Here is a 23,723-nt window from a genome sequence, read left to right as displayed (position 1 = left end):
CACAACGGCATAATAATAAGCACAAACAGTCGATTTTCTTATTAATCAAGTAAACTTTGCCAACCTAGCTACTTTATACGTCAGATCTTTGCTATCATATTGCAGAAAAAACGTTATTACAATCCCTTATAATTTTATGAATAAATAATAAATATATTAAACTGTATATTTTTTTTGCACTATTAATTATTCCATCACTAACTGTCTTGTACGTAATTATATAAGTTTATTGATTTTATAAAAAAATAATTTATATACTAACAATGTAAAGTAACTATATATTATTATTTAATTATAAATCATTATATATATGATAAGTTGATTGATTTTATAATAGTTTTTTTTAAATTATATTAATATTTTTTATTGTTTAACAGTATAAAATTTTTTACATTAATAATACATGTCAACTAAATTCTAATTTTATATAGGCAGTTGAGGAGGTTAACAAGGTTTGTCATTTATGTGGTCGGGATTAAAGAAAGGAGCATTTTCTAGATTACTTCGTGTCTCTACCTGGTGTAACTTGTAGTAGTATCAAAAGTTGTCACCATCGTCAATATTATCCACAAAAAGTCTAACTATTTGGACAACCAATGTGTACCTTGTGTAATTTGCCATGGCATCAAAAAATTGTTACCGTCACTTGTGGGATGATTAATTTCCAGAGAAATTGTGGCCCTTTCTAAAAGACGTAATGAAGAACAAAGATAAATAGAAACCAAGAAACACTTGCATGTTAAGCACATGGTTTACTATGAGTTTGGTCTAACTTATGTGGTCTACTTTTGAGCTTACTCAACTAACTCTATCTACCAACAACAACTGTATGAGTATTAAAATTCTTCAACACATTTTAAATTAATGTGAATGAAACAAATTGATTAAAGTAATCAATTAGTAAACTTCTAGATGGCAGCTGCAAAGATTAATGTATTTCTGTATTGAAGTGCACGGCACTTGGTATTTGGAAATTTCCTTCTAGACTTTATATACAACGAAAAATTAATTCAATGTGCATGATGTATAATTAGCTGGTGATTCAAATACAAGCATTTTATATAATCTCTATTTTTGACAGAACTTTATATAATCTCTATTATTTAGGACATCGTGAGTTTTGGGAGTTTTTTGTTTTTTGAATTAGTTTCCCACTTATGAGACCTTTTTTTAAAAAAAATTAAGATATGCATTTTGATTCTTGTAAAAAATAAATCCTTATAAGTCCATAAGTAATTATAGAGAAGTTAGATGTAATTAAGAACTTTTCAAAAACTTTTTATTCAGTTTAGAAACTTTTTAAACCGTTTAGAAACATAACTTATGCAAAAAAAATGTTTTTCTTTAAATATTTATTAAGAAATATAGTTACTCAAATTCAGTTGATCAGTGCACTGGATATGCATGATGGCTAATGATGCATAACTTTTTTTTATGTAAGTCGTTCATTATTTTTCTTGTTAAAAACACAGTCGGATATAAAATACGCTTAAGCAGGTTGTTTAAATATTTTCAAAGAAATTGAATTCAACAACTTCATACAATACGTTTAGAAAATTAAAAAGGTGGATCACACCGAAAAAAGAGAGATGTCGAGACTCTGAATTTATGAGACTATAAATTTGATGGTAACTTAACAAAATTAATTGATATTATATACATCAACAACATGTATTTATTTTTCAGTAATCTATCGCATAAGAACTATACGTTAAATATGTTTGACTTTAAATAATTATGAGTTGGATGAGATAAGTGACTTCTTAAAAAATTTCTTAAATAACATATGAATAAAGATAAAACACGCTAAAAAATTTTGTACGAAAGTCACCGAAAAATTGATAATGAAAGGCATTACATTATCTTTTTCGAACAAACAATCATTTTTTCATATCTTTTAATGGTAAACTTTAAAGGATCAACCTTGTTTGAGTTTAAGCTGTACAAATGTAATCGTGTTCCTAATTAAATGGGGCCAAAGTGGATAAGGATTTAACTTAGATATATGTTTTCTGAAATTTTTATATATATTATTAGCTAAAACTAAAATCAAATGATATTTTACGAACTAAAACTAAAACCAAAAAGGACAAATTAAGGGAGATGCAACCAATTAGTTCATTAGCCAATTAGCCCTGGTTATATTATATGTATGCAAAGAATTACCCAGACTTGTAGTGTGGCAGTTAATTAGAAGCAAACATATATTTCTTTGTTATCAATTCATTAATTAACTCAATATGTAGGCATTGCCAATGTCTCGGACTCTTCAAACAAATTTTAGCGGAATGGCTTGGTTTCTGTTGCAAATATTTTTTTCAGTGACTCAGAATATCACGAAGGTTCTAATTTTGCCCAAGAAGTGAACAATTTTTCAGACAGAATGATAAACAAATATTATAGACGATAGATTAAAAAAAAACAAAACATTCATCTATCTATGATACATAAACTATACCTCCCTAAGTTTAATTAACAGTACTCAACAGATCAATCAATACAAATAATCAACAAAAGTAGTTGGCTTTCCAATCTTCAAAAACTCCAAATCATTCTCAAAGGGTGTCAGATTCAAATCCAAAACCAAAACTCTCTTGTTGTCAGCTTTCTTCTTGGGTGATGAATCAAAACTACTACCGCCACTACTACTACTCGTAGCCGTAGCAGAATTGTACACGTTGTTTCCATTCAAATTCGCAGCTCTATGCCTCCTCATGTGGCCTCCCAAGGCTTGCCCTATAGCAAACTCCAACCCACAAATGGAACACTCATGAGTCTTAGGCTTTGGGGGTGAATCATGAAGCAATTGGCCTTCAATATTATCTCCAGCCATCAACCTAGGCTTTTTATGACTAGCCCTGTGGCCACCAAGTGCCTGAAATGAAGGGAATTGCCTATTACATGTTTTGCACTCAAAGACACGGTTGTTCATTGAAGTGCTTGATGAGTAGGTGGCCTCAAATTGATCACCTCCACGAGAAAGCAACATCAAACAATTTGCCATGGTTAAGCTATCAACCTCTCTTTCTCTCTTCATGACGACTAACCAAAACAAAAATTTAAATATGGCCGGGTGCCTTGCTTTGAATTAAGGTGTGGAAATGAATTGTGAATGTATGAAAAGGGAACAAAGGTATTGGAATGGAACTCTAAGAGACTAGAAAGACTTGGTATTTATAAAGGCTACTTCTGGTTTGGTACGTAGCTTGAGAGTGTTGAACACTCCTCTAACAATAGTTGACTTTTTTTAAATAATTCTTTTTTTATTTAACATTTTTTGAATTTTTTTTTGTGTGTGTGAATGAATTACATATGTTTTTTTACAGACCACAATTACTCCAATTAAAGTTGGGTGAGATCATGATAAATGAAAAAGTTTCCTTTAAAAAATTTAACGTAACTAGCCATATGTATCTAGATTAAATTCGAGATTATATTCATTAAGCTAAAAAAATGCTATATTAGACTACAAACATAATCAATAATTTGAAATTGACCCGTAGATAAACCCAATTAGTTAAAATTTGAAAATAAAGTTAATATAATTTTGGCATGAACTTCAACATATAAATTTTATGATTACTATATATCTTGAACACTTGATCGATTAGTTACGTCTGTACACACGAATTGGTGTGACATGAATGTGCATTGAGACTTTGATTACTTGTGAAATAAGCAAGTGTGACTGCTGCAGCAATTAAAGCAATTAAATTAGATGTGCTGAAGTAAGAAGAGGTTACTACTTAGGGGTTGTTTGGTGGGAAAGGAGTTTGGTGCTAGTACGTAGGCATGACAGATTTACTGAGACAAACAAGACGAAGCGAACTAGGCTTTTGTTTTTAATGATAAGGATTTGGGAGGGGCGGCACTACTACTATTACTAAAACTGTGATCAGTGTTCAAACGTTGGAGGAAAATTCTAAGGCCAAGTTGTGTCGCTAAATCTAATAGAAAGGTATGAAAAAGGAAGCAGCAGAGGACCTGAGTCGGAGGTTATAATAGTTACGGACCTACACGTGAAGATGACTTCCAAAGCATCTAGAAATCATGTTCCACGTTGAACATAATATAAAATTCAAATACAAACAAATTTCTCTTCGGTAAAATAAGAACAGAAAGATGTTCATATTATTGTCTTCTTTTAATAATTTATTTCAAGTAATTTTTCAAAGTTGAAACTTGAAAGTGTCAATAGTTGTGTTCGCAGATACGGGTTTAATTTAAATAATGATATATGTTATTTTCTAATTATTATTCCATTTTCTAATCATCTAGTTTTTTTTTACTTGGTGGGTATGTGGATTGTGAATTACGATGGGAGAAAGAAAGAAAAAATTAAAGAATGTAGTCAGTAAAAGAAATAAACTCGATTACAATAATTCTCAAGAAGGCATTATATTGATTACTTTAATATTGTTCATCATTCTTAAATATTTTTTTTAATAATTTATATCAATTTTCTGACCCCGCACAGTTTCTAAAAAAAGTTTGAAATCATTTCTCACACTTTCTCGTAATATTACATTACTTTTATTATTTTAAACAGCTCAATTATTATTTTTTAATCTAAAGACTTTAAAAAGTTTTTAAAATGACTGCAAAACTTACCTCACTCTTTTATAATTATTGTAGGACAGCAAAACAAATGATACAATTAAAAATATTTATGAGACCTACCAAAAATAGAATGGTTTAAACATCTACAATACATATATAGTTATTTATATGAGTTAATTATCATAATTTGTAAACCTTATAATTTCATATAAATTTAGTTATTTAAAAAAAAATCATTCAAATGCTAAAATTATTAAAATGAATAATTAAATTAATATTGTGTATCCTACGATGCTTTAAAATATTTTATTTATAGTATAATATAATGTTATCAATATAAATAATAATTTCAGGTCATATATTCTAGTGAGAAAACACCTTAAACAAGATTGCTTAAAATTTAATAAGGCTTGTAATACTATCATTGAAAATACTCTAATTATGTGTTAATGGTAGAATTTATTGTGTAGAGTTGTTATTTGAAAAGTAACTTTCCGTTTAAAATACCTCAAGCAACTCAAGTTTTACTTTTTTTTTAGGGAGCTCAAGTTTTTCTATAACATAATAATTTCAAAATGCTTCTTAAAATTCTTTTTTTATATATAAAGAAATTGATAAAAAGGAAAGGCATCCTAGCAACACATGCAGTTTTACTCATCAAGCAAGATCTTAGTGTCGTTAATATCGAATCAACATCTATAGAATGCCTCCCAACCTTATTGTTTGATGCTTTACTCACAAAGCAAATTAAATTTTATTAAAGATGCCTTTAGAATAAAATTTTATGATTTTTTGTATCGTAAAATGCAGACTATACTTTAAGAAAGTGTAACTTTAATTTAGAAGCTATTCAAAAGCACTATATGTAAAAAATTTAAATTCTACTAATGACAAAATGTTATTGTAAAACTATCATATATGTACGGTACCATACACACATGTATCCAATCATCAATTGGTCTAAAACACTAATTTAATTGGTCTAAGCTGGATAATGTACAGTACAATACACACATGTATCCAATCATCAATTGTTCTAAAAATAAAAGTGGTTCGATGTAATTAACTTGCTATTGGACATTCAGTCAAAAAAAACTTGTTGTTGGACACAATTTTTTTTACAAGGTTCCGTAATCAGTTAAAATGGTTTCTTGGAACTTATTAATCCACTCATCATAACAAACCATTCCTATAGTATATAAAAGAAAACGAACTGAAACTAGAAATGCATGGTTCAATATGGCAAATAAGATCCATTGATCCAAGCAAGGTAACGTGCAGGGAAAATTCTTCCCATTACGCGTGTCTCGCTCTCGCATATGTTAATAGTACTATTTAATTGACCAACCCCTATGCTCATTGTAATAGGTCTGATGTGGACCACATAAGTCAATGGGCCTCAAGCATCCTAATCCATTAGGTGCTTTGGATTTGGATCACAAATTGTTTCATTCAAATTCTTGTGCCAACTTCCAACTAAATTGATTGACCAACTTGTACGTTATTATCTGGAAGGCACCTTGCAACTTGCAAGCTGCACAATTTCTGTGAAGTTTACGACACTTCTAACCTTTTCTACTTTTCTACCCTTTTTCTGTCAAATTTCTAGAGCTTGTGACAAAACTTTTCCAATCTTTGATTTTCATGTTGTACAGCTTTCTTTTTCTTTTATTTACCTTTTGTTTGTCAAAATATATCAAATTAACATGATAAACTGTATGTATATTAATTTAAACGCAAACACCCTATTTATTATTAGTTTCAAATTTGTTAAAAATCACAAAATTATTTACAAGTTCCATTGATAACTTTGTAGGTCTTAATAAACCAATAAAAAAAATATGTTAAAAATGTATTAAAGAGTGTGTTGTTATCTATTGATAACTTTGTTTCTTCTAAAATTGTTTAGAATATTTCACACATATATATAGAGAGATAACTCACGTGCAGATTTTTTTAACTAACTTTGGCATTGGTAATCATGTGTTTTTTTGGTCCAATTTAGTCCCAAGTATTGTTCAAAGGACTTCTACACTAGGATTACTTGCATATAAATTTTATTTTTTTATGTTGTATGATGGATTTTAGTTTGATGTCTCATGTCTGTTCTTGTTTCTCCTTTATGTTAATACAATTTAAGCCTTGCAGTTTTTCTCAGTTAGGATGAATGATGCCGACACAGTTGGAATCAGTCTCCTCTAACCGGTTACTCATGTAATCCTTTACTAATTATTTTTCTTAGTTTAGTCCTGTCTTAGGAATATAACAAATGGAGAGGATCTGAGCACGCGTAACTAATACACTTGTGCTTATTAGGAAGTGACGTGCACCAAACATTGTACCTGGCTGGCTCTACAGAGACAGGGAGCATGTACGAGAGATGAACCGATTTGTTTTTATGGTTATTAATTGATTTTGTGAAATATCCCATGGCTGTAATCCACACTCTAATAACGCTTATATACGCAGTGCATGAATCAGGTTCCACCCCTTACCATGTTTATGGGGGGAACTGTGTCCTTTTCCTGTGTGTTGTGCTTACCCTATGATATATGATCACTGGATTTGTAATCTTAAATCATTGGGTATTCAAAAGTAAAGTTAATCATGATATGAATATACTTTTTTCTCTCTCAAAAAATTATAGTTATAAGATTATAAATTTAATAATCAAAATTATATATTTTCATTATTTATTATATATAATATCATAATTTGAATTGAATTATTTAATTATTTTATGCCACTATATTTAAATTTAAATTTAATCTTTTTTAAAGAAAATGAAAATTTAATCTTAATTCCTTATTACTTATACAGTAAGCATCATCATTAAAATCGCATTGATTATTAAGGTGAGAGTCTAATTTTAATTTGACAATATTAGTAAAAAATACTTAAAATTTTGTAGATAAATTTTGTCAATTTATAATCATGACTAGTATTTTAGCACATACAATACACAAGATAAATGTTATTGTAATAATATAACTAAAATATAGAATTAAAAAATATATTATAATTAAAAATAATAATAATAAATAGATATTTTAGAACATGTCAATTATATTTTTTTATGATAATAATTTATATTGTAATGAGGTTATTTTTAATTTGATAAATTCTTTTAGAAAGATATTAAAATTCAATTTTGAAATAAACATGTCATTATAAATTAAAAGACGTAAGAGATTAAGAACTTTTTAAAAAAAAAACAAAACAAATCCCTAAAAACACACATTCTCATTTAATACAACTGAACCAACTTATACAAAATTATTAAGTTTAATTAAAGGTCTTAAATTTAAATATTAACTCAAATAAGAGAATATTTATGATCTATACCAAAACATTAAAGATAATTATTTAAATTTATATAATAAGGATTAACTATTATAAATATAATTTTATAATTATAATCGTTGAATATATAATTGTGTGGAGTTATTTTATCTTTATCAATAGTTTTAAATTTAAATTTTGAGTGTATAATTAATTAACTATTAATTTTTTTTTTACTGTCTATAGTAATTTTATACAACTTATTTAGAGTTTAATAAAATATAGATATATCATCACGTGAATTCATATTCTCAAAACACAATATTGTCTATAATTATTTTATATAACTCAAACAAAAATATTTTTATAATTTTATTGAAGGATACGTGTGATTTAATATATACATATGTTATTATAGAATAAAACGTAATTTTATACTTACAAGTTTCAAGTAAGTCACTTCAAAAAAGTTTCAAGTACATACCTTGAAAGCAAAATCCGCGAAACATTACTCTCACGCCTCAGGAATTCAAGTACAAAACTTCGGCGGTGCATGTGTTCCTTCACCACGTGCCAATCACACCATGACACGTCACTAACACCGCAAATGCGAAGCACACATTGAACCTATCATAATTCTCCACGTGGCACATCGACGAGGTGCGATCAGATTAATTATCTATGATGCACAATATACACCCCTTCGAAGAAGCTTAGGGCAGTTCAGATTCCCCCGAAGACGGAAAGATCACATAGGTAGACACGTGTACGGTAGAGACGGCCATAGGAAAATTGGTAACCCTACATATTCCCGCACTATATCTTTGATCCACCCTCCCTCACTCACTCTAAACCTCATTTGTAGTCCCAAACACTTCGTTTTGGAGTGAAACCAAGTGTTGCTGTCAACGGAGGAGCGCCCACACTGGAAAAAAAAATCTCCGGCGATTGTTCCACCGAACCTCTTCCGTTCTCCGCCCTGATCCTGGATTCAATCGTCGATTCCAGTTTCTCATTCTAGGTTATTTTTTCTTCGCTATTTTTATTTTATTTTATACATATTAGTTCGACCAACATCGATGATTTTGAATTGGTGATTCCGTGGAGTTGATCTTTATATGGTTTTTGTGATGTAGTTGATCGAGTTCGTAGGTTTTTATGGTGCTTCGTTGGACACACGGTGGCGATTTGCATTACTCAGTGGGTGGTGGTGGCACCGTGAATTATTGAGTCTGATTACACTCGTTTTGAAAAATCAAAGAGAGAAATGGTAGGTTCAAGATTATGATAAACTATTTGCATGCAAATGCGGGGTCTGGTATATGATTTTGTGGTTGCCTGGTTGTGCATGATGGTTTGTATGGTACTCTTGCTATGTCCTTTTTTTAAGCCATTTATGTAAAGTAGTATACTTGAAATTTATATATTCATTTTGGAGTTAACGGATTTCATGTTTTCATGTTCATTTTATGGTTTATCGGTTTATTCAAATTGTTGGGGGTTGGGGTGATTTAGCAGTGTGAATTTTTTAAATAGTTCTATGACACTTTTTATAACTTCAATTATTTAATCAGTGGGGTCACCAGAATAAAGAACTTGTGAGATATTATATCGTGTTTGGGGTGGCAGTGAGGTGAGGGAAAATCAATTTCAATTTCATAGTGGGTGCAAACCAGCACATTTTGGTGTGGAAAAATCACGTTCTTTACATGGTTTTAGGGGAGCCACCAGGATTTTGAAGGTATCCAAACACGTTATTAATCGGTTACTGTATGGGGAGCTTACTCATGAGTTAACTTTTTCTACTTCGATATAGATTTTATTGTAAATGTAAAATGTCAACATTTTGTGCAATGTGTTAAATGAATTCTGGATGTCATTTTAATATTGTTTCTCTCTAGTGTTTTATAATGTAAGGTATAATTATCATTTTAGAGTAGGGATTTTGTCCAATGTGTTAAATAAATTCTGGGGTTGCTGTAGGCTGCAATGGCGTGTTTATATGGTTGAATTTTGGCCATCCGCCTTTAGGGTTGGCCATGGGTCTAGATCAACCTGTGAACCCGATCAATCCGAAACGAACCAAGAGCTAAAAATCAGTTTGGTTTGGTTTGGTTTGGATTTTTTTGTCTAAACCCGATGACTTTGGTATGTTTCTCTGGTTGAACAATTTGAAACCTGAAAGAATTGATCCTAACCGAACATTAGACATTATAAATCTGCTGTCAATTCCTTTCTCCAATCTTACTCACTGCACCTGCTTACCACCAGCTTAAAGTCTCTATCCAATTCCTCCTTTCTTTAACTAAAAAAAATTAAAATGTAAGGTAAAGACCAAAGCTGAACTCTCTCTTGAATGCCATGGATACCAACCCCGGAACCTTTTTGCTCCTCTTCTACGTCATGTGCTGCCTCCCTTCCCTGACTCAGATCCGCTGAGGAACCTTTTGCTTCATATATGAATATATGATCAACTGGGCTGTTGTGCAGTGGTGGAGCCCCAAACAATTTTTCCAGCATTTTTCCCCATTTTTGGAGGATTCTTATTTTTTATTATTAAACCTGACTGCCTGATCCAAACAAACCCAAACGACATCTGGTTGGTTTGGTTGGGGTCATTAACAAATTTTTTTCGGAACCAAACCAACCCAAACCGATTGAAATAAATTGGTTTGGACTAAAAAAATCCCATAACCAAAACCAAACTGACCTGTGGCCACCATTATTTGCCATTGATAACTGATAAATTTATAATTAACCATAAAGGTCATAGTTTTTAAGCAAAATATCCAAGTAAATAAAGATTAAAGTCAAGGAAACAAACAAAATTCTAAAGACATTCATATTTCAAAGTTCAAACACAGTGACATCTTCAGTAGAAAGGGTATTGCAGAGAAAAGAATAGAGGTTGAGGGTTCAGATATGGAACATAGAAAACTACATACAATTAAGGATTTTTTAAATTCTAAAAAGGGTAAGGAAATCTCAACTTTGCCTCTAAACCCCCTCCTAAAAAGTAAAAATGACGTTGGTTTTTTGGGCAAAATAGGATTTATGGAAAGCCTCACAATAGGACTGCTAGAACCACTATTTTGGCTCCGATTGAGGCCACTACTGTTGCTATTTGAAAATTCACCACACCTACAAATAACTATCGAGTCAAGTTCGGTGGATGAAATGGAAAAATGTTGAGTATAAATTTTTATTTCAAATGTCCAAAGGAATATCTACCAGACAACTACAAGAGCTATTAGTGAATGTTTGGAAGTGTAAAGTTTAGACAAGGGCAAAAAATCAATGATGGGAATGATGACATGGATACGTGAACATACCAGAAAATGTAATATTAGGAACAAGTATATTTAGGGAAAAGTTGTAACAGCACCTACTGAAGATGAGTGAAATTTGCTTGTGGTGATTTGTTCATGAGAGAAGACAAATAGAAGCTCCAACAAGAAAGTGAATATATTGGAAGATAATGCTTAGTTATTGTTCTTGTTGTTGTATGCAATCTGCTGGGCAGCTTTGCTGCATGTTTTCTATGTGATAATCAATCTGGTAATCTGTTTGTATGATCTTGATGCTGAATTTGTTTTCAGGATACTATAGTTTCTTTATTAAAAGTTAAGAGAAATTTCTGCTGTGATCTTTGTCTTTTGGTTCCTCAACAGTTAGTATTTTTTTTCAATATTGCAATTTCTGTCAAATAGGATAAAAATGATAAGCTGTGATTTTTTGCAGTCTTATCAGCATAAAAGCTTTTGGATGCCACGAGATGCTGGCTGCATGGCTGAAGAAAATGTGGGATATGAAAATTCTTCCAGAGTAGAATCCAAGCGCAGTCATAAGTGGTTTATGGATGCAGGTGAACCTGAAATATTCAGCAACAAGAAACAAGCAGTTGAAGCTGTTAGTGGCCGGCCAGTTTCTGGAGTTTCACATGCAAATGTTTCCCAATGGGACAACAATTCAGGATTTCACTCAGTCACAAGTCAATTTTCTGACCGTCTTTTTGGATCTGATCTTGCTAGGACTGTGAATTTGGTTGATAAGAATGTGCCATCCATTGTAAGTGGAAATCTGAACATGGGAAGGAAGGATTTTGAGCATCAATACGGTAATGATCCTTCTGTGGGATTGTCAATGTCTCATTCCATAGCAGACACTTCATCATGTCTCAATTTTGGTGGCATCAGAAAAGTTAAAGTTAATCAAGTCAGAGATTCTGACAACTGCATGCCTGCTGCATCTATGGGGCACTCCTATAGTAGGGAAGATAATAGTACAATTTCAGTAGGTGCTGGCTACAATAAGAATGATGGTGGCAATATTTCATTGGGTCCTACTTATAACAATGTAAATGACAACACCATTGCTATGGGGAGCAGAATGAGTAAGACCGATGACAATCTTCTTTCAATGGCTCACACCTTCAATAAAGGGGATGGGGGTTTTATGTTGCTGGGCCACAATTATGGCAAGGGAGATGAAAGTATCTTATCAATGGGTCAGCCCTTTGACAAGGGAGATGGAAATTTCATATCAATGGGTCAATCATATGAGAAGGAAGATGGCAATTTAATATCTCTGGGCACCTCATATACCAAGGGACATGAGAACTTTATACCAGTTGGTCCAACCTATGGTAAATCAGGAGAAAATTTCATAACTGTTGCTCCTTATGACAAGGGTACTGATCATATTATATCACTGGGTCCAACATATGATAAGGTGGATTCAAATATTGCATCAACAATTCCATCATTTGACAGAGGAGATTCTAGTTCATTACCTGTGGGTCAAAACCACCATAAGGGTCAGAACAGTTCCATATCTTTCGGAGGTTTTCATGATGACCCTGGACCAAATATCCCTAGCGGAATCATTAGTGGCTATGATCTGTTGATAGGAAGCCAGAACTCAGCTCAAGGTATGGATAGCCAGAACGACCTGACTGAGACAAACACTGAATCACTTGTAAATAGCATTCCAAAACCCAATACTAAAAATGATATTGTTAAGAACAAAGAGCCCAAGACAACCAAGAAGGCTCCTACTAACAACTTCCCTTCAAATGTCAAAAGTCTACTGTCAACTGGTATTTTTGATGGTGTTCAGGTGAAATATGTTTCATGGTCACGGGAGGTAAAGTGTGTTTTAATTTTGTCTTTGCTTTATTTCTGAGCTGTTGTAGTTTTATTATAATGTTTTTAACATTTTCAAGAATCTGCACGGCAGAAAAGTCTTAAGGGGATCATAAAAGGAACTGGGTATTTGTGTTCATGTGACAACTGCAACCAGTCAAAGGTTAGCATTTCAAATCACAACATTCTGATAATCTGCATAATCCAGGTGATTGTGCTAATATATTAAAATCTGTCATGAAGGCTCTTAATGCATACGAGTTTGAGCGTCATGCTGGTGCCAAGACAAAACATCCTAACAATCACATATACTTTGAGAATGGAAAAACCATCTATGCTGTTGTTCAAGAGCTGAAAAACACTCCTCAGGATATGCTTTTTGATGCTATTCAAAATGTGACTGGCTCTACCATCAACCAAAAGAACTTTCGAATATGGAAAGGTAACAAGAACTGTCAGTTTGCTTGGTCATGTCTTTGCTTCAGTTATTCATGCTTAGATATAAAAAAAACTTCGTACCCCATTGCCCAGAGGCTCTTCGCTATGCGAAGGTATGGGGGAGGGATGTTGTACGCAGCCTTACCCTTGCATATGCAAAGAGGCTGTTTCCGGATTCGAATCCATGACCAACAAGTCACCAAGGCACAACTTTACCGCTGCACCAGGGTTCGCCCTCATTTATTCATGCTTAGATATACTAACAAAAAAATTCTTCAATCTTTTCTACTTCTAATATGTTTTTACCCCTTATCAGCATCATACCAAGCTGCTACTCGGGAGCTTCAGCGTATCTATGGAAAGGATGATGTGGTCATTCCGTCTTGAGTTCCCTTTTCTTCTTAAAAGTTCAGAACAGTGGTAGATATGTAATCTGTTCATAGTGAGTGATTGGCAGGTTAATATTTTAAAAGACTACTTAAAATTGAAAAGTTTTAGCCAATGCTTCTTGTAGGAACTTGATTGTTTTATTAATAGTAATGAAGATGTCTTTTTGTGGTTCAGTTGCATTCTTTCCACTACAATTTGCTGATGTGTTGTCACCTTTGTTAAACTCCTTGCAAGCCGTGTTCTTTAAGAGATTCCATCCAGTATTGGGATTGCGGGTGGTCACCCACCCATCCCATCTCATCTATTATCTATTATGTGTAAGAAAACGTGGTATGTTTATGTTGCGCATTGTGAGCTGTTGACAGTATTGCACTGTTCTTATAATTTTCGTTTAAGGTATATAGATACCTCTAACGTATAACATCATAGTCGACACTGTTAACATCTATATCTTTCCCTGTAAACTGATAAGTCTAATATTACAAAGCGGAACTCAGATTTCAATTATATATCTGCCAGAAGTTTAAATTGGAGTAAATCATAATATTAATTCCTAAAATTAGCCCTTGAACTAAGGAAACTCTATATAAGTCCCTGAAGGTGTAACTTGCCTATCACAGTAGTTTAAAATTAAAAAAAAAATGTATTACTTGAGTGATAATACTAATATAAATTTCAGGCGATAACTACTTAAAAGTTTTTGGAGAATGATGACCTGAGTTTGGTTTCCTTGTCGAAGTTTTGGACTACCAGTGGTTTACACTCCCTATAACTTGATGATGTAATAGGCAATATTCATTTTAATAATTGTTAAATTTTATAATGGAAGTACTTAAAATTTTAAAATGGTATTTCAATCCTTCCTTGAGCCAACTTCGTCTCTTACCTGTGTCTAGATGAAAAACCATTCTTGTTGCCAGACGAACATTATGAACGATAACTCAAACCACATGTCATCAGAGGATTTACTTTCATTTCCAAAACATTGTCGGAAATTTTTCCTACTTCCAAGGTTTGGTCAACATATTGTCCTACATTTTCTTATATCACGTTTTCTTACAGATCCCCTCCTGTTAATTTTAACAAGATCATCTTTAAATTGTTTATTTTTTGTTGATAAATATTAAATATGCTTTAATTAATGTCCATAAGAAACAAGAAACGAGATTATGTAAAAAGACATCACGTTATCTTCCTCGTCTACAGGATTATTAAGGTTAAAATACGGTAAGTTTTCATCTCTTCAATTTCCCGAAGTTGAAATGTTTTATAAAGAAGCTCTACAAAGCAATGGCATCCATCTTTCTAGCAAGACTAAATTATCAGACAAAGATCCATAGGATGAACTCGAATTGATTCAAGAACCATATCAAAGTTGATTTTGAATTGATGGTATTAAAAGGCATATTTGAGAGAAAAAAATTATGGGGAACTCTTGGCCATGATCCTGAGGCTATATTGCCAAGGCATGCCTCTGGAAAATGGAATTACATAGTCACAAATTACGGAAGATGCTTTTCCAAATTACACAGCATAAATTAAAAAAAAAAATGGTAATTCCCAAGGCATCAATTCAACTAGTAAGCCAACCACGCCTTTGCTATCGCAACAAGGAAATATAAATATTTCAGCATACGTATGTTGAAATTCAGCTTAACATACTTTTTGTAAGGAACCAAAAGAACATAAAAAAAGGTCAAAACTTGAAAGCAAATGTATGAGGTCGCCTTCCTTCCAACTATAGCCACTTACGTGGTGGATAAATTAAACTAAATGCATTATTATCACTCTCAAAAAAGATGGATGCATGTGCAAAGGATTTTTCAAAATGGGAAGTCGATTGGTTCTTGTTGAACGGCTTTTTCAGCAATCTCAGTCTGCTCCTTCTGGTGAACCTTGAGGAAGCCAGTGGCTGTGGCCGCGGATGGAGCACGACCAATATATTTGACATCGTCGTAACCTCCCCTATTCACAGCTTTCATTGAAGATATAAGTCGGGGTAAAACATAAGTGTATCCACCCATGTTCATTGGCTCTTCTTGACACCAAACAACCTCAGCATCTATACAAGAAACAAAACAGAATATAAGTATGAAAACCATAAAGGGGGCGAAACAGATATATTTCTAGAGACTAATTTCTATACATTGTAAATCAATCAGAAATTATCGTTGGTAAGACTTTCAAAGTAATTATTACAATTATTATACATGATGGTTTGTGATTGGATGTCAATGTAAAAATCTTTCACAATGTGAGTGCATACACTATTTCCTCATTCCTATAGCAAAAGTTAGTCATGCTTAACAGCAAAAAGTGAAATTATCTCCCTATGGGGTATGGGCTAGCTTTTTGTTTTTTGAAGTAAGGGGTATGGGCGAGCTATTTGGTAAGAGATGCAACATAAAGGTATAAACATAAACACTGCCTATAACAGAAGGACAAACAAGAAAATTATATCCTAGACAAAAGACAAATTATACCCCATACACACCTTCAACAAGCAAAATAAAGAAATCAGAATCTACTTCCAGGGAACATTTTCTACAACTAATTATACATACTTGGATATCGTTTAAGCTCTCGTTGGACAAGGTCATAAGGGAAAGGACAAAGCTGTTCCACCCTACATATTGCAACATCATTTGCATCAACCTTTGTTCGTTGTTCATCAAGTTCATAGTAAACCTGCAAGGCATAGTCGAATTTTACAGTCATAAGCACCTTCTTTAGAATGAAAAGGCATAAAAACTGATTGATACCAAGATAGCTGGTTTTTAATGAGTACCACATACTTTTCCAGAGCAAAGTACTAAACGTCTAATACCCTCCTCAACATCTTTGTGGGCATTTTGGTCTTTTATGAGGCGCTTGAATCTGGTTCCCTGTTTGTCAAAGCCTGGGTGGCCTTGGACATCATCAAACTCAGATAAATTTGATCTGCAAGCCTTGCTACGAAGCAGGTTCTTAGGGGACATTACAATGAGAGGTTTGCGAAAATCTCTATGTACCTGCAAGAACAAAAGCAGCAGAGTATGAGAAAACAAGGAACATAACTTTAAGTGATATAGCCACCATTAAATCAATTAATTGTTAATTAAGTGGACGACAAAGCTCTCCCTATCATGGAAAAACAAGGGATCTTGACAGTGGAAGCAGATCAGGTGGCAAGGAGCATGAAGGTCAAAGGTGATATCAAAGTTTCTCATGTGTCCTCACTGCCAACATCCTAAATTGATGTGGTGGAGGGACCAATGGAGGACACTCAAGTTAGACTTGTAAGGATATGGTTTTAGGTGATGCAGGAGATGATGATGACTGGATGGAAAGCTCAAAAGAAGAGATGGATGGAGAGCAGGCTGAGCAATCAAAGTCTAATGGAGAACCTCCTCAAGATCTTAATTCTAATGTTGACATTGAAGAGTATTGAGTACATGCCTAATACAAGTGATGAGTTAGCTGTCATTTCATCTACTCATAATAACCACAGTATGGAGTTAGAAAATGATTTTGATAGTGTTGGTTTGGCAGTAGATGTAGAGTAGATGCTGGAAGGGAATCTAATACGAATATTGATCATTTTTAGTGGACTCGTCAAATAAAAATATTTTTCTTTGGAACTGTTAGTAGTGCTTTCTTCCATTATTGCATGCAATATACGGATATCCACCATCCAGATTTGCTAGTGGTTATGGAAATTAGATTCTCAGAAGTTAGTGGTTTCTCAGGAGGGATTGTCGTAGCTTGGAATTCCCAAAATGTCACTATTACTCTCCTGTATAAGGAGTTTCAATATCTTCACTAGAAGGTGAGTTATACTGGAAGAGGAGATTGGTTCTTTACTTCTTTAGTCCTTCCTGCCCCAACCCCATTTACTTTTTGGGCTTCGGCCCTGTTGATCACTAAAAAAATAAATCAATTTACTGTACCAACCTGCCTCCTTAGAACATGGAAAAAATTAGCAGGAGTTGTGACATTCACAATCTGCAAATTACACTCCTGAATCTGCTTCCGGAGGGTTGGATCCATCTCAGGGATAACATGAGGGTTGTCATCAGCCATCTGCCATGAAATTAGTGAACACTAGTTACTTCAATACTATACAGATAAAATAGGGAGATGGACAGAGCACATACAACAAGACTAAAAAGCAGTTCGAAAATAGGCAGCAAGATAACATGGCTTAAGTTAATTGCTTGTTTACATGAGAAACATAATTCAAATTTCAAACCACTAATAAAAAATTCCAAAAAGATCTTTTTTTCACTTTTCCCTTTTGTATTATAGCCCACAGATGGCAGACTCTAAACCAACCTAGAATGCCATACTTCAAATGTGAAACTACTCTCATATCGTGCAATTGGATCTTCTTTTTTTCACTTTTCCCTTTTGTATATGTGCGTGCACTTAAGACAAAGCAGACAACATGCAATCAACAAAATACATTTTTATATGACAGTGCCACTTAGTTCAAGTTGACATATCAATCTCAAAGTACACCACATATAATAGGATGCACTAGAACCACCGATATGTGTGTCATCAATTTCATCAACCCAAATATCCAACACATACACAAGGAGGGCAAACAATAGTCAAAGTTGGCAACAGGATTCAAACTCAAGTAAATGGAACAAATCAGCTCAAAAGTATTCTCAAAATATAATTAGAACATAGATTCACAAAAGAACCTGAAGAAAGCGTTCCAATCTTGCACTTGAATGCTCTGGGCCCTGGCCATCATAACCATGAGGAAGTAACACAACAAGCCCAGTCTGACGGAGCCACTTAGCCTCACCAGAAGCCAAAAAATTGTCAAATATCACATGAGCACCATTAGCAAAATCACCAAACTGAGCCTCCCAAATTATCAATGAATTGGGATTTTCCATTGAGTAACCCAATTCAAATCCAAGAACACCAAACTCAGAAAGTGAACTGCATATTGTTTCAAAAATTTCTTAGAAAAGAGGCCAAAAACAGAAAATAATAAATCATATGTTCAATATAAGTAACGAGTTTTTTTCTGCCATTTTTGTAAATTTTTAAGATGCAATCTTGACATCAAGAAGACACATTGCAAGACTTGAAGAACAAAGCCATGAATATGTAAATCACATTAAAGGCTAGAAAACTAAGTATATTAACAAAGGAAACAAAAATCCAACGAATATTGCTGATAATTTACAATAAAAGTTTTGTATTAAATGTAATCATTAATGAATTCTTTGTATACTTTATACATAATGCAAAGCTAAACTGACCCGGCACTTTTAGTTATGTGTAATTAACAAAATGATAAAAGCCATGTGTATATTATCATTGAGTGATCCATATAACATTCCTAAATGATCGTTTACCTTTGCTCAAAATCACTGTGGCTGGGCTTATATTAATCCAATTTATTAAATATAATATATGAAATGCGACCCAACATTTTCTACAGAATTAACATTTTATTAATAAATTCAAACAAAATTCTATTTAACTCACAAGGGATCAAAGCATTACATATTATACAACTATAATACAGTGACCAGGATTAATCATCAAAACACAAGAGACCATGGCTTATAATAATTACAAAAGAGCCTTCTATTAAAAAATTTAATGATTGGAAAACAGGAAATTCATAATAACTGTTAAGTGAAACAGTGTAATTGTAACTTCTTCATGTACTTTTTAAATTGTAACACCAAGAAATCAGAGCCAAAGGCACCACAAGTTACAGAGGTTTCCTATCCAAAAACTAGGATACCGGTGATAATATAATAGTAACAAAGCTGAAACAGGCAAGATAACTATATGTATATAGAAGAAAGATTACCTATTGCTAACAGTAAACATCTCTTCGTCTTGGTTCATTATAACATGGTCCAGGGGACAATATTTCTCCCCTGTTGTCTGATCGTGAACTACAGCATGGCGGTGACTAAAAGTTCCTCTTTCAACATCCTGACCACTTAATCGAACATGGTTACCTTCAATAAGCAAGGTAGCATAAGCAAGCGCCTCTGCAAATCCCCAGTCAATATCTTCCCCAGTTTCAATCATTTGGGCCCGTTGTTCATAAATCCTCTTCACTGCTCTATGAGGTGTGAAATTTTCAGGGATGGTTGTGATTGCTTTTCCAACAGTTTTCAAGATCTCTGGTTTCACACTGCATGGGATAGATCACAGACTTCAGCAGTGTTGTTCAAACAATAAAAAATACTAAACAGAAAAAAAAAAAAAAACAACACATAAATTTATCTTCCATACCCAGTGTTTCGGATACGTGAAAGCTGTTCAGGTGACTTGAAACCAAGCCAATATGCTGAAAGCCAATCTCTTCTTTTTGGAATGTATTCTTTGCTAGCCAAAAATTCTTCATTTAGAATTGATGTGACCTTCTTGTGGATCCTATCAATTTCTTCTTGTGTCAACTCCCCTGATTCCAAAAGGTTCTTCTCATAGATCTCAAGAGTTGATGGATGGCTTCGGATTACCTATATCAACCCCACAAAGTTGCAAATTAATTAACTTGTCCAAAAGTAATATGAATACAAAATGAAGAAAAACATAATAAACAAAAGGGCTAACCTTGTACATTTTAGGCTGAGTGAAAGATGGTTCATCAATCTCATTGTGGCCAAATCGACGGTAACACACCAAGTCGACAACCACATCAGAGTGGAAAGTCTGGCGCCACTCTGCAGCAAGTTCACAGGCATGAACAACTGCTTCAACATCATCACCATTCACGTGAAAGATGGGAGCATCCAAAGCCTTGGCAACATCAGTGCAATATTGTGAAGACCTGCCAGAAGTCGGATCAGTTGTAAATGCAACCTGATTGTTAAACACGATGTGAATCGTCCCACCAGTAGTGTAATTTGGAAGAGCACTTAAATGCAGGGTTTCATAGACCACACCCTGTCCAGCAAAACTTCCATCTCCATGAATCAACACACCCATGTTCTTCGTTCTATCCACGTCATTTGCGTAATACTGCTTGGCTCGAGTTTTCCCAATAACAAGCGGATTGACAGCTTCCAAGTGACTAGGATTTGCCACCAAAGACAAATGAATCCTCTTGCCACCCCTAGTAGGGCGATCATACGATGTCCCCAAATGATACTTAACATCTCCAGTTCCAGTGTAGAGTCCAACTTCCCCCTCAGGCTGAAGACCACCGCTAAACTCGCAGAAAATCTGCCGCAGGGGCTTCCTTACCACATTCCCCAAAACATTCAGCCTCCCTCGATGTGCCATTCCTATAACTATGCTCTCAACCCCAAGATCAGATGCCCTATCAAACATTTCCTTCATTCCGGGAATAAGAGTCTCTCCACCCTCAAGACCAAACCTCTTTGCAGAGGTCCACTTGGTGGCCAAGAAGTTCTCAAACAAGGAACTCCAAGCAAGCCTATCAAATATAGCCTCACGCCTCTCCCTATTAAACTGTGTAGGGGTGGGGGTCTCAATCTTGTCCCTAAGCCAATTACACTTATGACGATCTGCAATGTGCATATACTCATATCCAATGCTTCCACAATAGGCCTGCTCAAGCCTTGTCAAAATGGATCTAAGGGTTTGCACGGGGCGATTCTCGGACAAGAAACCAGCCATCCTCCACACCCCTAAGAAGAACTCTCTATCAAGATCAGCCTCAGTGAAGCCATAAAGTGCAGGGTCCAAATCCTCAGAGATTTGCCTTGGTTCCAGATTCAAGGGATCCAACTTGGCCTTCATGTGACCATTAACCTGGTACGCCCTCACCAGCAACAACAACCTCATACTTTCCTGAATTGTCTGACCAGAAATTCCAGGTGAGGTTGTTGCCTGCCCCACAAAGTTCCTGAAGAAATTGTCCCATGACTCATCCACACTGTTGGGATCAGCCTCCCAAGCCCTCTGAAGCTCTTCCAAATACACACTGCTTGTGCCATCTAAGAAACTATCTGTTAACTTTGAAAGAGGAACCGCACGTGGAACAGGTGCAGCTTGTTCCTTGAAAACCGTGCTGTGGAAGCTTCTGCTATATGGTGATGACGATGATGATGGTATCGATGGAAGGAACCTTGCCCTTGACACAAGGTATGTGGATCCACCCTTGGAAAGGGTTCTCCTAATTGCATGCTTTGCTATGCTAGTTCCAGCTCTAAACCATGCCATGATTGATGGTGATGATGCCTTTCACTATCTCCTCAACACATCTGAGACAGCCATATACACATACCCAGAAAACAGTTAGTCAAAAAATATATATTTTAACAGAAAATAGAAGGAAATAAGAATACCCAGAAAAAGAAATGCGGTTTGTTTGGAGGATTTACATGGGATCGAGTAGAGGGAGAGAAACCGTTCAATTGGGAAGGATTGGAGTGAAGAAAATGGAGAAAAAATAGGGTAATGAGGAAAAAAGGAGGCCTGGTGGCGTTGAAGCAAAGCGAGTGAGAGAGAATTGAGAGTGTTTTTTGCTATTTTATGGGGAAAAAATTGGAGAGTTCAAGGCTTTGAATTGATTTAGGTTTCTTCGCTTCCTTCCACGTTGGATGGCTGCGTATTCTGTCTCGCTCGAACAAAAGAATGTGTCACTGCCCACTGCCCCCTTTCTCTTACCCTTTCCCAATTTTCACGGGTCCTTCTTCCACCCATCTATTATGTATTAAAAATCTATTTGAGACCCAATGAATTTAGCTAAATTGATAATACTACTGCAAACATATGGAGATATTTTGGGTAGCATCTAAAATCTTAATTGCGGTCATTTCAAATAAAAAATAAATATTTGAGAATAAATGAGAAAGATATTTAAATGATAATACGATAATATTAATCGGTTCTACTAATAATTGGTTTAAAATATTTTAATTAATTCTATCAATAATAATGTAATTTTTTTTACATCATATTTATTATTCACAGAAGATAATCTTTTTATTTTACTAAATTCCAAAACAATTTTATTCGAGATAGATAAAATTATTATAAATATAATTGTATGTCAATATTTTAATTTAAATTCCCTTTCTATTATTTATATATAATCAGGAAATTATTATTATTTAATTTTGACAAATTTTAATTGATAAAAATAATTATTTAATTTTAGGTTAATTTAATCCTAAAATACATGTTCATAGTCATGTTTATTTATATATTTTATTGACCTTTTCACCTTCTATCTTCGGCTTTTTTTTTTTTTATCAAAAGAGACTGCTCTAATCTCAATTCCATTGCTTCTAATCATTATTTATTTATATTCATATTATTAATGTTCCTCTCTTAAAACACACTGTATCTCTATTCATGTTTTCTTCATTTTATGAAATCCCTCAAACATATAAAGTTTGATTTATCCAAATAAATAATTTTCATATTGGCTTAACATTTGTTTCCTCTACATTATTTTTTCAATTGCTCTTTTTACTTCCTTAAGAATACACTAAAGAACTATACGTTGCATTTGCAAAGAAGAACAAATAAACTATTTGATTTTTTTTTTAATTTATTCTTTTATTTTTTTAAATGCTAAATTTGATTTTTATCTTATTTTTTATTCAATTTAATCATTTATCTTTTAAAAAAATTATTTTAGTCTTTTTTTTTTCAATTCGATCATTCGGTTCATTTAAAATTAAAATCATTAATCATTTTAAAAATAATTCTTTTTAATTAAAAATGAAGGAAAAGAGAAGAAAACTGAACCAAAAAATTAATTTTTAAATGATTAACAACATCAATTTTAAATAAATTAAACTAAATAAAATAATTAAGATAAATAACTAAATTAAACCAAAAAATAAGATAAAGAATATAATTAAACTTTTCAAAGATAAAAGATTAATATGAACAAACAAAATAAAATAAGATAAATGATAAAATTAAATTTTTAAAAAAATAAATGATCAAACCCAAAGAAAA

At 33.4% G+C, this 23,723-nt stretch overlaps 3 protein-coding genes across 3 annotated transcripts; 1 reads left to right on the top strand and 2 right to left on the bottom strand.

Moving 5' to 3' along the window:
* Positions 1-2,334: 2,334 nt before the first annotated feature.
* Positions 2,335-3,158, bottom strand: LOC114385391 (zinc finger protein ZAT12-like). Its single transcript, XM_028345451.1, has one exon. The coding sequence runs from the start codon at positions 3,035-3,037 to the stop codon at positions 2,495-2,497; it is 543 nt and encodes a 180-aa protein (XP_028201252.1). The 5' UTR covers positions 3,038-3,158; the 3' UTR covers positions 2,335-2,494.
* A 5,516-nt stretch (positions 3,159-8,674) lies between these two features.
* LOC114385383 lies at positions 8,675-13,987 on the top strand. The gene is made up of 6 exons (XM_028345439.1): positions 8,675-8,863; positions 8,979-9,112; positions 11,584-12,987; positions 13,081-13,149; positions 13,230-13,428; positions 13,741-13,987. Exons 2-6 carry the CDS (start codon positions 9,110-9,112, stop codon positions 13,809-13,811), a joined length of 1,746 nt encoding a protein of 581 aa, XP_028201240.1. The 5' UTR covers positions 8,675-8,863; positions 8,979-9,109; the 3' UTR covers positions 13,812-13,987.
* A 1,234-nt stretch (positions 13,988-15,221) lies between these two features.
* LOC114385374 (2-oxoglutarate dehydrogenase, mitochondrial-like) lies at positions 15,222-22,448 on the bottom strand. The gene is made up of 9 exons (XM_028345426.1): positions 22,133-22,448; positions 20,397-22,012; positions 20,076-20,302; positions 19,642-19,974; positions 18,506-18,752; positions 17,748-17,876; positions 16,610-16,825; positions 16,379-16,502; positions 15,222-15,876 (listed from the first exon to the last, which is right to left on the bottom strand). The coding sequence occupies exons 2-9, from the start codon at positions 21,969-21,971 to the stop codon at positions 15,638-15,640; spliced, it is 3,090 nt and encodes a 1,029-aa protein (XP_028201227.1). The 5' UTR covers positions 21,972-22,012; positions 22,133-22,448; the 3' UTR covers positions 15,222-15,637.
* Positions 22,449-23,723: the final 1,275 nt, after the last annotated feature.

This window comes from Glycine soja, chromosome 2, assembly GCF_004193775.1.
Source record: "Glycine soja cultivar W05 chromosome 2, ASM419377v2, whole genome shotgun sequence".
NCBI classification, from domain to species: Eukaryota; Viridiplantae; Streptophyta; class Magnoliopsida; order Fabales; family Fabaceae; genus Glycine; species Glycine soja.
This window is presented reverse-complemented; position numbering and strand designations above follow the sequence as displayed.

Bases quoted from the DNA above. Each gene is read 5' to 3' on its own strand.
- LOC114385391 (XM_028345451.1), bottom strand. From the start codon at position 3,037: ATGAAGAGAGAAAGAGAGGTTGATAGCTTAACCATGGCAAATTGTTTG.
- LOC114385383 (XM_028345439.1), top strand. The intron at 12,988-13,080 runs GTAAAGTGTGTT...TCTGCACGGCAG, and splicing joins ATGTTTCATGGTCACGGGAG to AAAAGTCTTAAGGGGATCAT. The intron at 13,150-13,229 runs GTTAGCATTTCA...TCTGTCATGAAG, and splicing joins ACAACTGCAACCAGTCAAAG to GCTCTTAATGCATACGAGTT.
- LOC114385374 (XM_028345426.1), bottom strand. From the start codon at position 21,971: ATGGCATGGTTTAGAGCTGGAACTAGCATAGCAAAGCATGCAATTAGG. The intron at 16,826-17,747 runs GTTGGTACAGTA...TTGTTCTTGCAG, and splicing joins TCCATGTTCTAAGGAGGCAG to GTACATAGAGATTTTCGCAA. The intron at 16,503-16,609 runs GTATGTGGTACT...TATGCCTTGCAG, and splicing joins TAGTACTTTGCTCTGGAAAA to GTTTACTATGAACTTGATGA.